Source organism: Eremothecium cymbalariae, chromosome 4 (assembly GCF_000235365.1).
Source record: "Eremothecium cymbalariae DBVPG#7215 chromosome 4, complete sequence".
Lineage (NCBI taxonomy): Eukaryota > Fungi > Ascomycota > Saccharomycetes > Saccharomycetales > Saccharomycetaceae > Eremothecium > Eremothecium cymbalariae.
Window position 1 is genome coordinate 543,684 of NC_016452.1, and position 14,283 is coordinate 557,966.

The 14,283-nt window shown below is 39.9% G+C and overlaps 3 protein-coding genes across 3 annotated transcripts; 2 read left to right on the forward strand and 1 right to left on the reverse strand.

Annotated features, from left to right (window-relative positions):
* Positions 1–272: 272 nt before the first annotated feature.
* Positions 273–11,369, forward strand: NUM1 (Num1p; the record flags this gene model as incomplete). Its single annotated transcript, XM_003646094.1, has 1 exon — positions 273–11,369. The coding sequence occupies one exon, from the start codon at positions 273–275 to the stop codon at positions 11,367–11,369; it is 11,097 nt and encodes a 3,698-aa protein (XP_003646142.1).
* Positions 11,370–11,835: 466 nt separating this feature from the next.
* Positions 11,836–12,720, reverse strand: Ecym_4262 (uncharacterized protein; the record flags this gene model as incomplete). Its single annotated transcript, XM_003646095.1, has 1 exon — positions 11,836–12,720. The coding sequence occupies one exon, from the start codon at positions 12,718–12,720 to the stop codon at positions 11,836–11,838; it is 885 nt and encodes a 294-aa protein (XP_003646143.1).
* A 719-nt stretch (positions 12,721–13,439) lies between these two features.
* GIR2 (Gir2p) lies at positions 13,440–14,228 on the forward strand (the record flags this gene model as incomplete). Its single annotated transcript, XM_003646096.1, has 1 exon — positions 13,440–14,228. One exon carries the CDS (start codon positions 13,440–13,442, stop codon positions 14,226–14,228), a length of 789 nt encoding a protein of 262 aa, XP_003646144.1.
* Positions 14,229–14,283: the final 55 nt, after the last annotated feature.

Below are 14,283 nucleotides of genomic sequence, written 5' to 3' on the forward strand. Positions count from 1 at the left end.
CCGTAGCCGCAAACAAAAAAGTCGCGAAGGTGGTTTTTCAGTAGACCAGAACAACAAAACCTCGAAGCCCTTATTTATACGTGTGGTCTCCTTACCCTCTACTTTTGTAAAACCTAAGTTTGACATTAGACAGGCCAGCCATATATACAAGTTGAAATAAGCTTCCATATTCTTATTGAACCGAAAGCAATATACGCATAGAAAGAATACCTACGTTTGAATTGTTATATTCCTACGTATTATAGATCCAAAGTATTTTGTAACTAGACAGGATGCGGCCACCTAGTGGGAAGTCACTAAGTGGTGATAATAAATCAGAACATTCTAGTAATAGGGAAGATCTAAAATTACAGTTGGAACAGATTCAAAGACAATTCGATGAAAGTAATGAGGCGGAAGGCAGTGACAGACAGGTGAGGAAGAAACTGCTGCCATTTTCTGGGATGCTGAGCCGGAGGGAAGGCAGGTCGTCAATTCCTTCGTTTGCGGGGAGTAATACTCATAACGGGGTGTTGAAGGCGAATTCTAGCAGTGATATGAACTTTGTGGTGGATTTAAGTGAGAATTTGTTGCTGGAGTGCAGGAAGTTGCAAGCGGAGAATGATAAGAAGTCGTCGAGGTTGAAGACATTAGAGCAAGATTATGAGAATTTACAGTCTAATTTCAGTCAAATAAATCAGCGGTACCAGAGTGTATCGAAAGAGGGTGAAAATTTGAAGGATATAAATTGGGAGCTCGAGATGAAGTTGCAGACGTTATCACAGGAGTTCAAGGAATTATCGGAATCCTTTAATAAGAGTAAGAAAGAGTTACAAAAACAGGTCAATTTGTCAACAGAGATCAAAACGGAATTAGAAGAAATGTCATTACAGAAGCTGGGTCTGCAGGGAGAATTAGACTTGAAGCAGGCGAAATATTTATCTGAAATTGCAGCATTAAAAGACCATGTGAAAGAGTTAAACGAGGAAAATGATCAGCTAAATTCGAAAGTTGAGTTATTGATGGCAAAAGTGGAATCATTGGCTGATGAAGTTGAAAAGGGCCAAGATATCATCAAGAAACAATCCTTTATGAGCGTTGGGTCTGCAGAGACATTCAATGGCGATTTGGATGATCAAAACCGGCGACTTGTGGCTCAGACGTCTCCAATAAGAGCTATTGCTTTACAAGCAGAACAAGGGTTAGAATACCAAACCTTAAAGGCCAATCTAACGCATGCCACTCAAACTATCTCAAAGTTGAGACAGCAGATTATCCGTATGAAGACAGACAAATCGTATGACAGATCAAGCGATTCTCCTAGAACTACGAGGCCCGCGCTGAGGATCCCAAAGTCGAAGCGTAAACCTCTGGTTTTTTCAGATGTCTCACCAACGCAAGAATTTAATAGAAAAGCCAAACGTTCTTCTTATCCTATACATGAAGATGTTGAATTTTTAGGTGGCGATGGTAATAATGATGAAGACAGGTTCGAGGACAACGAACTATCAGATGGCATCGATAGAAGCGATTCTCTTCTGGAACTCGAATTCGGCGTAGATAATGCAGATGTAACTAGTATTGGTTCTGATACTATGTCTAGGAATCCTTTGGCGAATTCTCTGCTGGATAGTGATGAAGAGGAGCTTGAATTAAGTTTGGATTATTCTGATATTGAAGCATACGCTAAAAAGCATCATTTAGTCCTTTTATCTGAGGATGATTATAAAGGATTAAAAAATACACAGTCTCCAGTTGAAGCTGGTTTTCCTTTTGATGGTAAACTAATAAATCAAAATCCAACCATGATATCTCAACTAGAAACCAGTGGTTATAAACTTGTTTCATTATCAGAATACAATGAAATGCATAATAAAGCAAATTCAATGGATGATCCGCCACTTAGTTATTTGAATAGCAAGGCCACAGATCACGGTAAGATTATAATAGGCACTGAAGAATATGAATCATTGATAAATCCACCAATTACTGACCTTATTGCAAAAGCTGAATCTCAGGGATTTGACGTATTATCAAAAGCAGCCCATGAGCAGATGTTAACTAGTATGGCTACGCCATCATTAGATTATTTAACGACAAAATTGGAAGAAAATGGCCTAAAGGCTATTTCATCTGACGATTACCGATCGTTTAAAAATCCTTCTTATGACTACTTGGAATCAAAAGCCAAATTATTAGGAAAGTCCATTATTGATGTAAAGGAATTGGACGCATTGAGAAGAATTTCGACAGAACCATCTATGGACTTCATAACTAATGCAGCAGCAAGAATTGAGCATGCTGTCATTCCTACTGGTGAGTTTGAGATGTTGACGGAAAGAGTTTATAACCCTTCTTTCGAACAGCTAACCAGCCAAGCACAAAGCTTGAAACACACTGTGATTTCAAACGATACATATGAAAGACTCCTTAAACCTTCAAAGGAGGATATTCGTAAACTCGTGAATGCAAATGATTGTGTTATGATTTCGAATGATGAGTATTATGTCCTACTAAATCCCGACGTTGATTTTCTTTCCGCAAAGGCTAAACAATTGAATCATGTTCTTCTTCCAGAGGAAACTCATGAAAGATTGGCCAAACCTTCCAAATCTACAATAGAAGAATATGCAAAATCCTATAACCACGTACTATTGTCACAAGGGGAATATGATCAGCTTTTATCCCCAACGCGTGAGAATATTACTAAAAGAGCATTTGAACTTGACCTTGTGCTTTTAACGTCTGAAGAACATGAATCCCTAAAATCTCCAACTTTGGATGAGTTAAAATCAAGATTAAGTACTGTAGCTTATACTGCTTTGCCAATCGAAGAATTGGGGAATATGAAGAACCAGCTCGCAAATCCTTCAATAGATTACCTAAAAACCAAAGCAGCAGAAGTTAAGCACGTGCTATCACCAAGAGACGAATATGAAGTAATGCAAAGGAATTCTACGAATCCACCTATCGAAATGCTCCGTAAGTATATGGAGCAGCATAATAGCGATGATTTATTATCCTGGTTAGCAGAAAAGTCCCACTGGCATTTGCTGAAGGAAACGGAATATAAAAATCTTATCAATATGGCAGAATCACCAACATTGAGCTTCTTGAAGGATAAAGCAAAAGCCATGGGTCATATTGTTGTTGGAAATGATAAATACGATAAAATGGTTACAATGCTAAATAAGCCAACAGTTGATTATTTGAAGGTCAAATCGAAGGAACATGGTATGGAAGTTATAGATATAAAAAGACGTGATGTTCTAGAACAGACCTATGAAAATCCTTCAACAGATTTCATTACAACTCATTCTAGCAAGAAGGGTTTCGAATTGATAAAGTGTGAAATACTTCTACAGCTAAAGAAAAAGATAGAGGATCCTTCCATCGAGTATTTGAAAGCAAAATCTGCAGCAATTAACTATCACTTAATCCCCAATCATGATTTTGAAAAATTAGTTAATTTGGCTAAAACTCCATCTTTAGAGCATATTGTTTGCAAGGCAGCAGATCATAATTACGAAGTGGTTAAGAAAGAGGAGTACCGTGCTCTTCTAAAGAAGGTCAATGAGCCATCAATTTCTTATTTGACAGAGCACGCTAGTGCTCTTTCCTATGTGTTACTAACGTCTACTGAGCACAAGAGATTAAAGAGTATTTTTGATACACCACCAATTACTTACTTGACTGATAAAGCTGCGTCCTATAATAGCTCCATAATATCAAATGACGATTTAGCTGCTTTGAAAGTTCAGGCTAATGAACCCTCTTTAGATCTTTTAATGCAGAAAGCGAAGCTGTATAAACATCTCGTGATCCCTATATCAGATCATCAAGATCTATTTAAGAAGGCCAATCATCCTACACTAGTTCATTTATCGAAGAAAGCTGAAGATCTTGGATATTTAGTTATATCCTCGGCTGATCATCAAGAATTAGTGGACAAGTGCGGAAGACCTACATTAGAGTACCTAACTGAGAAGGCAGACGAACGAGGGCATGTGGTTATATCCAGCGAGAAATACGAAGATTTACGCAAAAAGGTACATGAACCTACTCTAGCAGACCTCGTATCCAAAGCTGAGAGGTTAGGCCACGTTGTAGTTGGTTCTGATGAATACGCTCTGTTGTTAAGCAGTGTTGAAGAACCAAAACTTGAATATTTGAAAGCCAAATCTGAATCTCATAATCATATTTGTGTTCCTTCCGACGAATACAGGCTTCTCAAGAAGACTTATGAACAACCCAGCATGAATTACTTAAGCGCTAAGGCTAAGGATAATAATTCGATTATCTTGAATACGGGAATACACAGTGAAATGGTTAAGAATATCAAAGCACCCTCGTTGTCATATTTGAGATCTAAGGCCCTTGACTTAGGATGTGTTGTCGTTTCTGAGAAAGAATTCAACAATATAAAAGAACTGGCTGCGGAGCATACTGTTTTGCTGAATAAACTTGAAAATCCTTCTTTTGAGTATTTAAAGCAGAAGGCTGTAGGTTATGAACTAGTTCCATCGGAAAAATTTACTGAATTCGAATCTGTCTTTAGAGACCCTAATTTGGATTTCTTAAAGACTAAGTCCAAGTTGAAGGGCTTCGAACTATTAGCAACTACTGAATATAAAGAGTTGCTGAGAAGAGCAATGGATCCAACAATGGAGGAGATTTCAAAGCAACTAAAGAAAACAGGAAGTGTTATTTTATCAGAAGATATATATGTCAAAATGCAAAGGAGTTACGAATCCCCTAGTGAAAATTACTTGGCCCAGAAGGCAAGGGAGAAAGGTTTTATTCTCGTAAACAAAAAAGAATATGATGATACTGTGAAGAAAGCGACTGAAAAAGGTTCGATTCTTGCATCTGTGCAGAGCTTTGGGTTGGTCCCAATTCCTGTTGGCGAGCTTAACCTTTTGAAGAGTTCAACTATTGAAAAGGCTGAGTTATCTGCTGTTCAAAAAAGACTAACACAACTTGGCTTTATGTCGGTGTCTAAATCGGAGTACGAGGATTTGAGGCGATCGCCCCTAGAGAAAATTGACAAATCAAGTATTTATGAATTATGTGAAAGATATAATTTGAAACCAATATCAATCCCGGAATATGAAAAGCTGAAAGCCGATTCTAAACCAATAGTCTATTCTGAGGATGAATTAATACAGATGGTTAAATCACACGGAAATGTTGTTACTCCTGAAGCTTTGTTTTCAAAGTTGAAGACCATGGCTGAAAATCCTTCATTAGAACTTTTATCCAAGCATGCTTCTGCTCGCAAGATGGTGTTAATCAACGAGGCTGATCACAAAGCTATGGTTACTGAACTCGCATCCCCTTCAGTAAATACTTTAAGTGAAAAGGCTGGCAATCTTGGTTTTAAGCTTTTGAAAATCGACGAATATGATAAGATGTTGAAGATCTCTAAATCTCCTACTAAAGAATTTATTATTCAAAAGGCTTTACAACTAGGTTATGTGGTTAAATCGTCTGAAGAATACAATGAATTGAATCAGCTAGCTACTAAACCATCTATGTCTCAATTGACTGAGATGACTAACGCTCGTGGCATGCGCCTAATTGATCATCGCAAATTCGAAGAGCTTCTAAGAAAGTCAGAATTTCCAACTTTAGAGGAGCTAAGTGAAAAGGCCTCGTCATTAAAAATGTCTTTGATACTGTCTGATGAGTACCGAGGCTTGGTTAAGAAAGTAAATGAGCCCGATCTATCCTTCATTGAATCAGCAGCTGCTAAATTAGGATACTCTTTGGCAACTAACTCAGAACTTGATTCCCTAAAAGAGCATCTTTCTTCACCATCTTTGGATTTTATTACTGAGCATGCCGAAAAACGAGGTTTTGCTGTTCTTTCAAACTCCGATTTGAGAAGCTTAAAATCCTCAATTTCGAGACCAACTGAGTCCTTTATTACGGAAAAAGCTAGTTTGTATAATAAGGTGGTGGTGGATAAGAATTTGTACGAGGAAAATTTGAAAAAGTTGACGTTCCCTGATGCTGATTCGTTATCGGAGTTAGCCAGCAAAATTGATTACGTTGTATTGCCAATTTTTGAACTTGAAGCACTCAAAAAGCAGATCGCTTCACCAGACACTAACTACTTAGCTGAGAAAGCGGATATACTTGGCAAGGTGCTTCTTAAGAAGGAAGACCACGAAGCAACTCAGCACCAATTACAGCACCCATCCATTGAGTGGTTATCCGGGCTGGCAAGAAAAGTTTCACTTATTTTGATTTCAGAAACAGATATGGAGGACTTGCATAATCAACTAAATACCCCGAGCGAGCAATATTTACGCGAAAAAGCATTAGATCGTGGTCTCGTGGTTGTATCAAAGAAGGATTATGACCAATTACTAATTACTTCCAAGACTCCAACGCTTGAATTCTTAGTCGAACATGCCAAAACATTTAAGCGACGTCTAGTTCCACAACCAGAACTTGAAAAATTATTTAACTTGGTCAATGCACCTTCAGTAGAGCATTTGGGTGAAAAAGCAAATGCCCTTGGATACAACATCATTGAAAAAGCTACCCACGAAGAATTGGTACAACATATGCAATACCCCAAATTGGAGTTTTTGATTTCAGAAGCAGATAAGCAATGTTATGCCCTAGTTAAAAAACCTATCCTCCAAGAGTTAAAAGATTGCAAAGAATCTCCATCTTTGGATTTCTTATCCGAAAAGGCTAATAATCTAGGCCACATTCTTCTAGATAAAGCCGAATACGACTCTTTGGTTACTACAATTAAAACACCTTCTTTGGAGCACTTGACGGAAAAGTCGGCGGCATTAAGGAAAGTTATAATTGATATAGAAGTGTTTGCGAAGATTAAGAATGAGCTCGAATCGCCTGATATGAATTATTTGACTGAGAAAGCTAATCAATTAGGCTATGCCTTGATTGATCGTGCGGAGTATAAAATACTAGTACAGACTTCTCAAATGCCTTCAATAGACTTCTTAAATGAACATGCGAATAAAAATTCACACGTTCTAATACCTGATACGGACTATAAGAAAATGACCAGTCAAATCGATGATCCGACTTTAGAATACTTAACTGAAAAGGCTCAGAAGAAGCAGCATACTATATTATCCTGTGAAGAATTTAAGAGTATTCAAGATTCATTAGAGTCTCCGTCTGAAGAATATTTACACGACAAGGCTGTGAAATTTTCAAAAGTCGTCATTGACAAAAAAGAATACGAAAAGAGCTTAGCAATTATTGTAACACCTTCTCTCGAATTCTTGCAAGAACATGCTGAGAACATAGATAGGATTTTGGTCGAGAAAGAGGTATGGGCTGACCTGAACAAAGTAAACTCTGACCCATCAGAGGAGTTTTTGTTAAAACATGCTGAATTGAAAGGGAAAGCATTGATTAGCGTAGGAGACTTACAGAAGCTACGTGAATCTGTAGATCATCCATCATGGCAGAAAGTAAAAGTAGCTGCACAGGAGCAGAACTATGTCCTAATTAGTTCAGATCAATATCAGAAGTTGAAAGATACTGTCTCCAATCCATCCATTGATTTCATTAAACAAAAGTTATCTAATTCTGCTTTCATGTTGTTAGAGAAACTGGAATATGAAGATTTAGTAGAGCAAGTTAAGAATCCTAGTTTGGACTCTATAACCATTTTAGCTGAAAAACATGGATACTTGCTTATTGAACGCAAAAAGTTGGATTCTTTAAAACACCCCTCATTAGATTCTTTACAGTCGATGATAACCTGGCATGATCATGTGATGGTTCCAAGAAACACCTACAAATCATTAGTTGAATCAAGCGTCGAAAATATCTCTAATGATGGAATTTTCCAATTATGTAATAAGTTTGGCTTAAAACCTGTTCCAATCAATCAATATCAGAAACTCGTTTCTCCAGATGAAGAAAAAGTATCAGAGTATGCATCCAACTTTGGTTTGATTACTGTTGCAAGAGAAGAGTTTGATCTGATGAAAGTCAAAGCCGAGCATCCTGACAGAGATACAATCGGTAAGTCTGCGGAATCAATAGGATTAAAGATCTTAACAATCAGTGAGTATTCGGTCTTGTTATCCAAAGCTGATAAGGTTGACCATTTTACCAAGGCTGATGTAGAAAGTATGGCTGATTCGCTAGGTCTAGTTACTCTTCCAATAACCAGATACAATGCACTTGTGGAAGATGCTGATGAATATTCAAGCTCGAATAGTCCAACCCATAAATCCAAAGTTTTGGCAGGTAAAGAGTACTTCGAACACGTAATTCGTAAACAGAAAAAACTCTCAAGTAGGGATAAAGTGTTTGAATCCGCAAAATCATTAGGATTTGTCACTTTGTCTTCCCAGGAATACAAAGAGTTGGTGAAAAAACAAAAAGAGCATGTCATCTCAAAAACTGATGTTTATACTGGTGCCCGTATGTTTGATTTGACAGTTTTACCAAGCGAGGAATATAAAGCTTTATTAAAGAAGGCTGCTGCAAAAGAAAATTTAACGTACGAAGATTTGCAAATGCTTGCTTCTAAGCTTGAAATGAAATTAGTCCCCATCAACTTCCAACAGCGACCCCCTCTGTCGAAATTTTACTCTAAACAAAAGCCGTCAGAACAAATTGCCGAAAAGAGCGAAGTCAAAGCCAGTGACGCGTCTGACACAAAAATCAACATAGCCTCGAGCGCCATTGAATATTTTAATGAATTCGAGATATCTTCTGGCGTGAAATCAAATGTCCGGAATAGTATTATTTCATCATCTTCGGAATATACAGATGCTCTGGATGAACAGTACGAAGACGTGAATGATATGGAATCTATTGCATCTACTATTCGTATGGACTCAGTTCCCTCTTCTTTGAATTCCTTAAAAGCGCAGGCCAAAGCTCTTGGTTACTTACTTGTGCCAGAAGATGGCGACAATATGAGTAAACAGGAGGCTTCGATTCATCACGTCGAGGCGGAATCGGCTGATCCTAAAATGACAGATGTTCCGCAGCTATTAGAAGACAATGGCTCGGGCGAAAGTGATTCTGACAGTTTTGTAAGTACTTGGGATGAACGAACGCTTTCTGAAAGGGCCAAGAAAATCGGAATGACTGTACTAACGATCGAGAGGTTCCATGAATTCGAAAAGCTAACAAAAGATTTAGCTTCTAAGGACGTATTGATAGAGCGAGCTTCAAAGTTGGGATTACTATTGATTAGTTCAGAGGAGCTAGATAACTTAAACCAAAGAATAGCTAATTCCATAGGCTTGGATGAAATTGACAATTACTTGCAGTCCAAGAAGCTGAGAACTATTGATTTAGAAAAATTGTCTATCATGGAGAATCAATCTAGGATTTTAGAAACCAGCATACTTTTGAGCAAGGAATCAATTTTGGAGCATGCCGGTGAGTATGGATTAATAGCTGTTCCAAAATCAGACTATCTTCGTATTACACAGCAGTTGGACAATGATAAATTAACTGCAAATAACATAAAAGAGAAAGTTGAACCGTTAGGATACGTGGCTATTAAAAAGGTTGCTTATCAGAAGATGCTCGAAGATGTAAATAAGGTTGATGACTCCAAACTAGAGAACTACGCTAATGAAACAGGTAAGATAATTCTTGGAAAAGCTGAGTATCATGATTTGAAGATCAAGGCCATACCTGTTTGCCCTCCCTCCTCTATTGTGACTAAGGAAATGATCATGGACAAGGCTAAGGAATTTGATATGGTCGTATTACCAACCACAGAATATAATAAGTTAAAAGCGCCGATTTCAGATGATGACATGACTACAAAAGCGAAGGAGCGTGGTAAAGTGGTGATCGAAAAAGGTGAATATGACCATCTGCTAGATATTGAAGAGCAATATAATGACAATATTTTAACCAAGGACGATATAATTGATAAAGCCCGCGAGTATGAGTTGGTTGTACTAGATACCGACCGCTTTGAAAAAATCAAAGAACAACTTGCTTCTAGAGCAGATATTTTGACCGCATCAGATGTGATTTCTAGGGCAGCAGAATTCGGATTGGTCCCGATCCAAAGAGACCAATTTGAACAAATAAAACTGGAACTGGAGCATCCAAAGTTCACGAGGGAAATGATTGTTGAACAGGCCGTCAATTTTGACTTGATTGCAATTGAAACCAACGAATATAATAGGTTGAAGAAGCTGCCTCACTTTTCATTTGATGGTGTATTCGACTCACCGAATAATATCGAAGACGACCTTGATGAACTTTCAGATAACGAATTTACAGATAGTGAGATCAAACAACTCAATAAGACTGCAAAGCGTTTTGGATTACTATGTATCCCAGAGGCTGCATTTGTTGCTACTTCTTTTGCAAGTATACCTGATGTCGATAACGTTGTTATCTTACCAATATCCTACTATAATAAGCTACTTGCCAAAGAAGTCGAAAATGTCGCACAAGTTACTGACTGGGAATTACAATCAGAGGCTAGAAAACGTGGGTTTAATATTAGTTTAGGCTTGAAGAAAGATCCAGATGTGATTTCTCCTGGGCTGCTGTGTCCTCCAAAGATATCACGATTCCCAACAAACAGATCGGTGGTTTCTGCTGACTCAAAGACTACCATTAGGAGAAACTACGCTGAGGCCGCTGCTTTGGCTGTACAAGGGTACAGTGAATCACAATCGAGAGCAGGTTCGAAGATGCCGTCCAGTGCTTCCTCAGTGGGTAAAAATGCAACTACTGCTACTGTCGAACAAGGAGCTAGCAATCCCTCCAATACAGCAAACCTGAGTGCAGGAAACTTAGTGATAAGTCGTCGCAATTCCATTGATATGGGCGTTTCGTTGCTTACCGTAGCCTCTTTGAGTGAACCAAGCATCATTCCAGCATTGACTCAAACAGTCATTGGTGAATATTTATACAAATATTACCGTCGTTTAGGGCGTCTCAGTTCTCAATTCAGCGGTGCTCGTCACGAAAGATATTTCTGGGTCCATCCATACACTTTAACTTTATACTGGTCCACCTCCAACCCTGTTCTAGACAACCCTGGTAACACGAGAACAAGAGCAGCAGCTATACTGTCTGTGGAAAGCATAGATGATCCTAACCCCTTCCCTGCCGGATTGTACCACAAGAGTCTTGTCGTGAAGACTGAGGCTCGTGACATCAAGTTTACCTGCCCAACACGACAAAGGCATAACATCTGGTTCAACACTCTACGCTATCTATTGCAAAGAAACATGAACGGTATTAATTTAGATGATAACCATATTTCAGCGGGTAGGATTACCAACCTACCAGGTGAGGATCCTAGAGAGGCTACCAGTCGTCTATTCTCGACAAGACAATCTGGTGGTATTAACAAGTACCTGAGAAGGTCTGACTCTATGTTTTCTTTAAGATGAATTACAAAAACAAACAGGACAATGTTAATGACATGAATTTTCACTTTCCGAGAGATTGTTTTATGATTGGAATTTATACAATCACATAATTTATACAATCACATAATTTAATAATAGATTAAACTCTTTATTCTTTTTGTTTGTCTACTCATTCGTCAATAAATCCAACTCTAGGCTACGCGAGGTTTTTTATTATTTCAAGCAAAAGACACTTTTTATAACCAAAAAACAAAATTAAATAGCATCATCGGATAACATTAATTAATTATACATATTTGTTTCAAATAGATTAAAAAATCCTTACCTTCGTACACAATACACTGCCGATCATAAAATAAATAATAAATGTCCTCCACAAATGTGGCAAACTCTAGAAGCGTAGAACTGCATCACATATCTATTGTGACAAAATCCAAAAGCAAAAAAAAGCAGCTGCATATATATACCTCTCGTCCGTCTTAGTCTCTCACCAGATCATCGTCTGTAAAATCTTTACATTAGCATGCAAATTCCTCTTCTTCTCCGTAACCAGCTGTGAATCGCAGCCCTTATATTCTTCGTCAGTGGTACCATCAGCGTTCATCTTAATAAGTCCAGCTTTTAAATAAACCTCGATATCTTGGTCGTTCCCGTGCTTAAAACAACACCGCTTGCCATATCTACAATAGCCCGTTGTAGACCAATTAATACACGGCTTCGTTCTAAACTTGTTCGACCGTTCCTTGAATTTCAACTCGTGCAACCCATGAGCAAACTGGCACTTCGTCGCATACTTGCAGAACCCCGTCGTTGCAAACGACTCGCACAGCTCCGTCTTGTAAAGAGTCTTGTTAACCTTCTCCTGTGGCTGCTGCTGCTGCTGCTGCTGCTCATCTAGCTCCGCCGCCCGCCCCTCCCCATCCTCCTGCGTCACATGCCGCTGCTGCACTCCCGCAACCACCACACTCTCCTTCTCACCCTCACGCACCGGATGCTGCAGCATAGCAAGATTCTCCGTCGTCAACGGCAGCGTCCCATTAGCAGGCCTGTACTGAGAATTAATCTCCACCTCCAAACTACTCTCCGACCCAACCACACCACCCTGCTCTTCACCAAAACCCCCACACCGCTGCAACCACCCAGGAACACCCCCCCCAACCTTCACCTGCGGCTTCCCCTCATCACACCCACTCGACACTGCCTCAAACTCATGGTCATCCGACAACAATGTCTTGATGTAGTACTGCTCTATCTCCCGAATCCTCCAGTAATAATCCTCATTTTCGCGCGAAAAGATTGACGACGTGTGAGTAGAACTAGACGACATATTCGTAGGGTAAGCACTGCTCTGACCACTAATATAAAAATTCATCCTTTAAAATTTCCTCCTCCGGTGATCCTGTCTGTTGCCTCACAAATCCTATTTGTCTGGCACCTTTTCCAAACTCTCTTGATCAGACACCTGTCTATGCACAATCTACTATCGAAAGATCTACCCTAACGAATCACTACATATATATATGCTTTATAAAAAATCACCGCAATTGTTAATAGAAGACGAGCTCACATTACGAGCCTGCAGTAAGTCTCTGCGCTCCCACTAGCGCACACTAGGCAGGCTGTTGGGTTCCAGGGTGCTGTCCTTTTACCTTTAAACCCGTTCTTGGGTGTCGAAATTCTGGGTGTGTGGGACCTGCACCCAGATTACGTAATTTTGTGATCGATTATGTCAGCGCATGGTCGTTCTCGAGCGCAGGCTCGAGGGTCGGCAGCGGGGTTTTAGTGTGATGGGCAGAGGGGAGATCGGAAGAGAGGCGAAGAGAACGGAGCGGATCCGGGGGTCCCCTGGTACTGTATAGAACAGGCGCAAACGTGGCACGGTGCTTCTACTTCGTGGTTTTGGGCTGAGGAGGCGGAGGATGCGGGAGCGGAGTGGGGTGGAGGGAGACCGGGTAACCAAGTTGGTGAAAAATTTGGAAAAGATGGGATATGGTTCTCTGGATCAGTGATGGGGATATTATATACATATGTATATGTGTATGACGGTTGGTGGAGTGTCTACTGGTTGGAGTTATTGGGTCAGGATATATTATGGACTATAAGGAGGAACAGGAGCAGGAATTGGAGGTGCTAAGGTCGATATATCCGGAGGAAGTGGAGGTTCTGTGTGGGGAGTATCCCAGGATAAGATTCCAGGTGGATTTGAAGTTGGAGGTGGTGCCCTTGGAGAGGTCATCTTTTACCTGTGATACGATAAGTAAGGAGCATCATCTTGTGTTGGAGTTTCAGCTGCCTGAAAGGTATCCGGAGGAGGCGCCGGAGGTTAAGATTGAGCCATATGTGGTTTCGATGGAGGGGGGAGGAGAGGAAGGAGAAGGAGAGGAGGAGGAGGAACAGGAATACGATGATCATGGGAATCTTATTGTGGGGAAGGTAGAGAATATCCCAGATCTGATTACTTTTAACGAGTACGTTCCAAAGCTGATGCTGGATGTTCATCGACAGGTGGAGGAGGACATGCTGCTTGGGATGCAGATGTGTTTTGCATTAATCTCTTCGATCAAAGAGCTAAGTGAAGATTGGTTTCAAAGGAAACTGGACAGTCTGGAAAAGGAGCATGAGCGAAGGCTGCGTGAGAGAGAGCTGGAGGAGCAGAAGAAATTCCGGGGCACCAAGGTTACTAGAGAGTCGTATTTGGCTTGGAGGTCCAAATTTAGACAAGAATTGGGGCTGGAAGAGAGAGATGCTGAGAGAAGATTACAGGCACATTGCGGCAGAATAACTGGCAGGAAACTATTCGAACAGGGCTTGGACGGTGAAGACGATGCAGATGGCGTTGGATACGAAGAGGAGCTGTCGCAAGCTGTTCGGGATTTGTAGACGAGGAGCACATGGACTGGTTTATTGCTGGTATAAAAAGAAAGAGAAAAAAGGC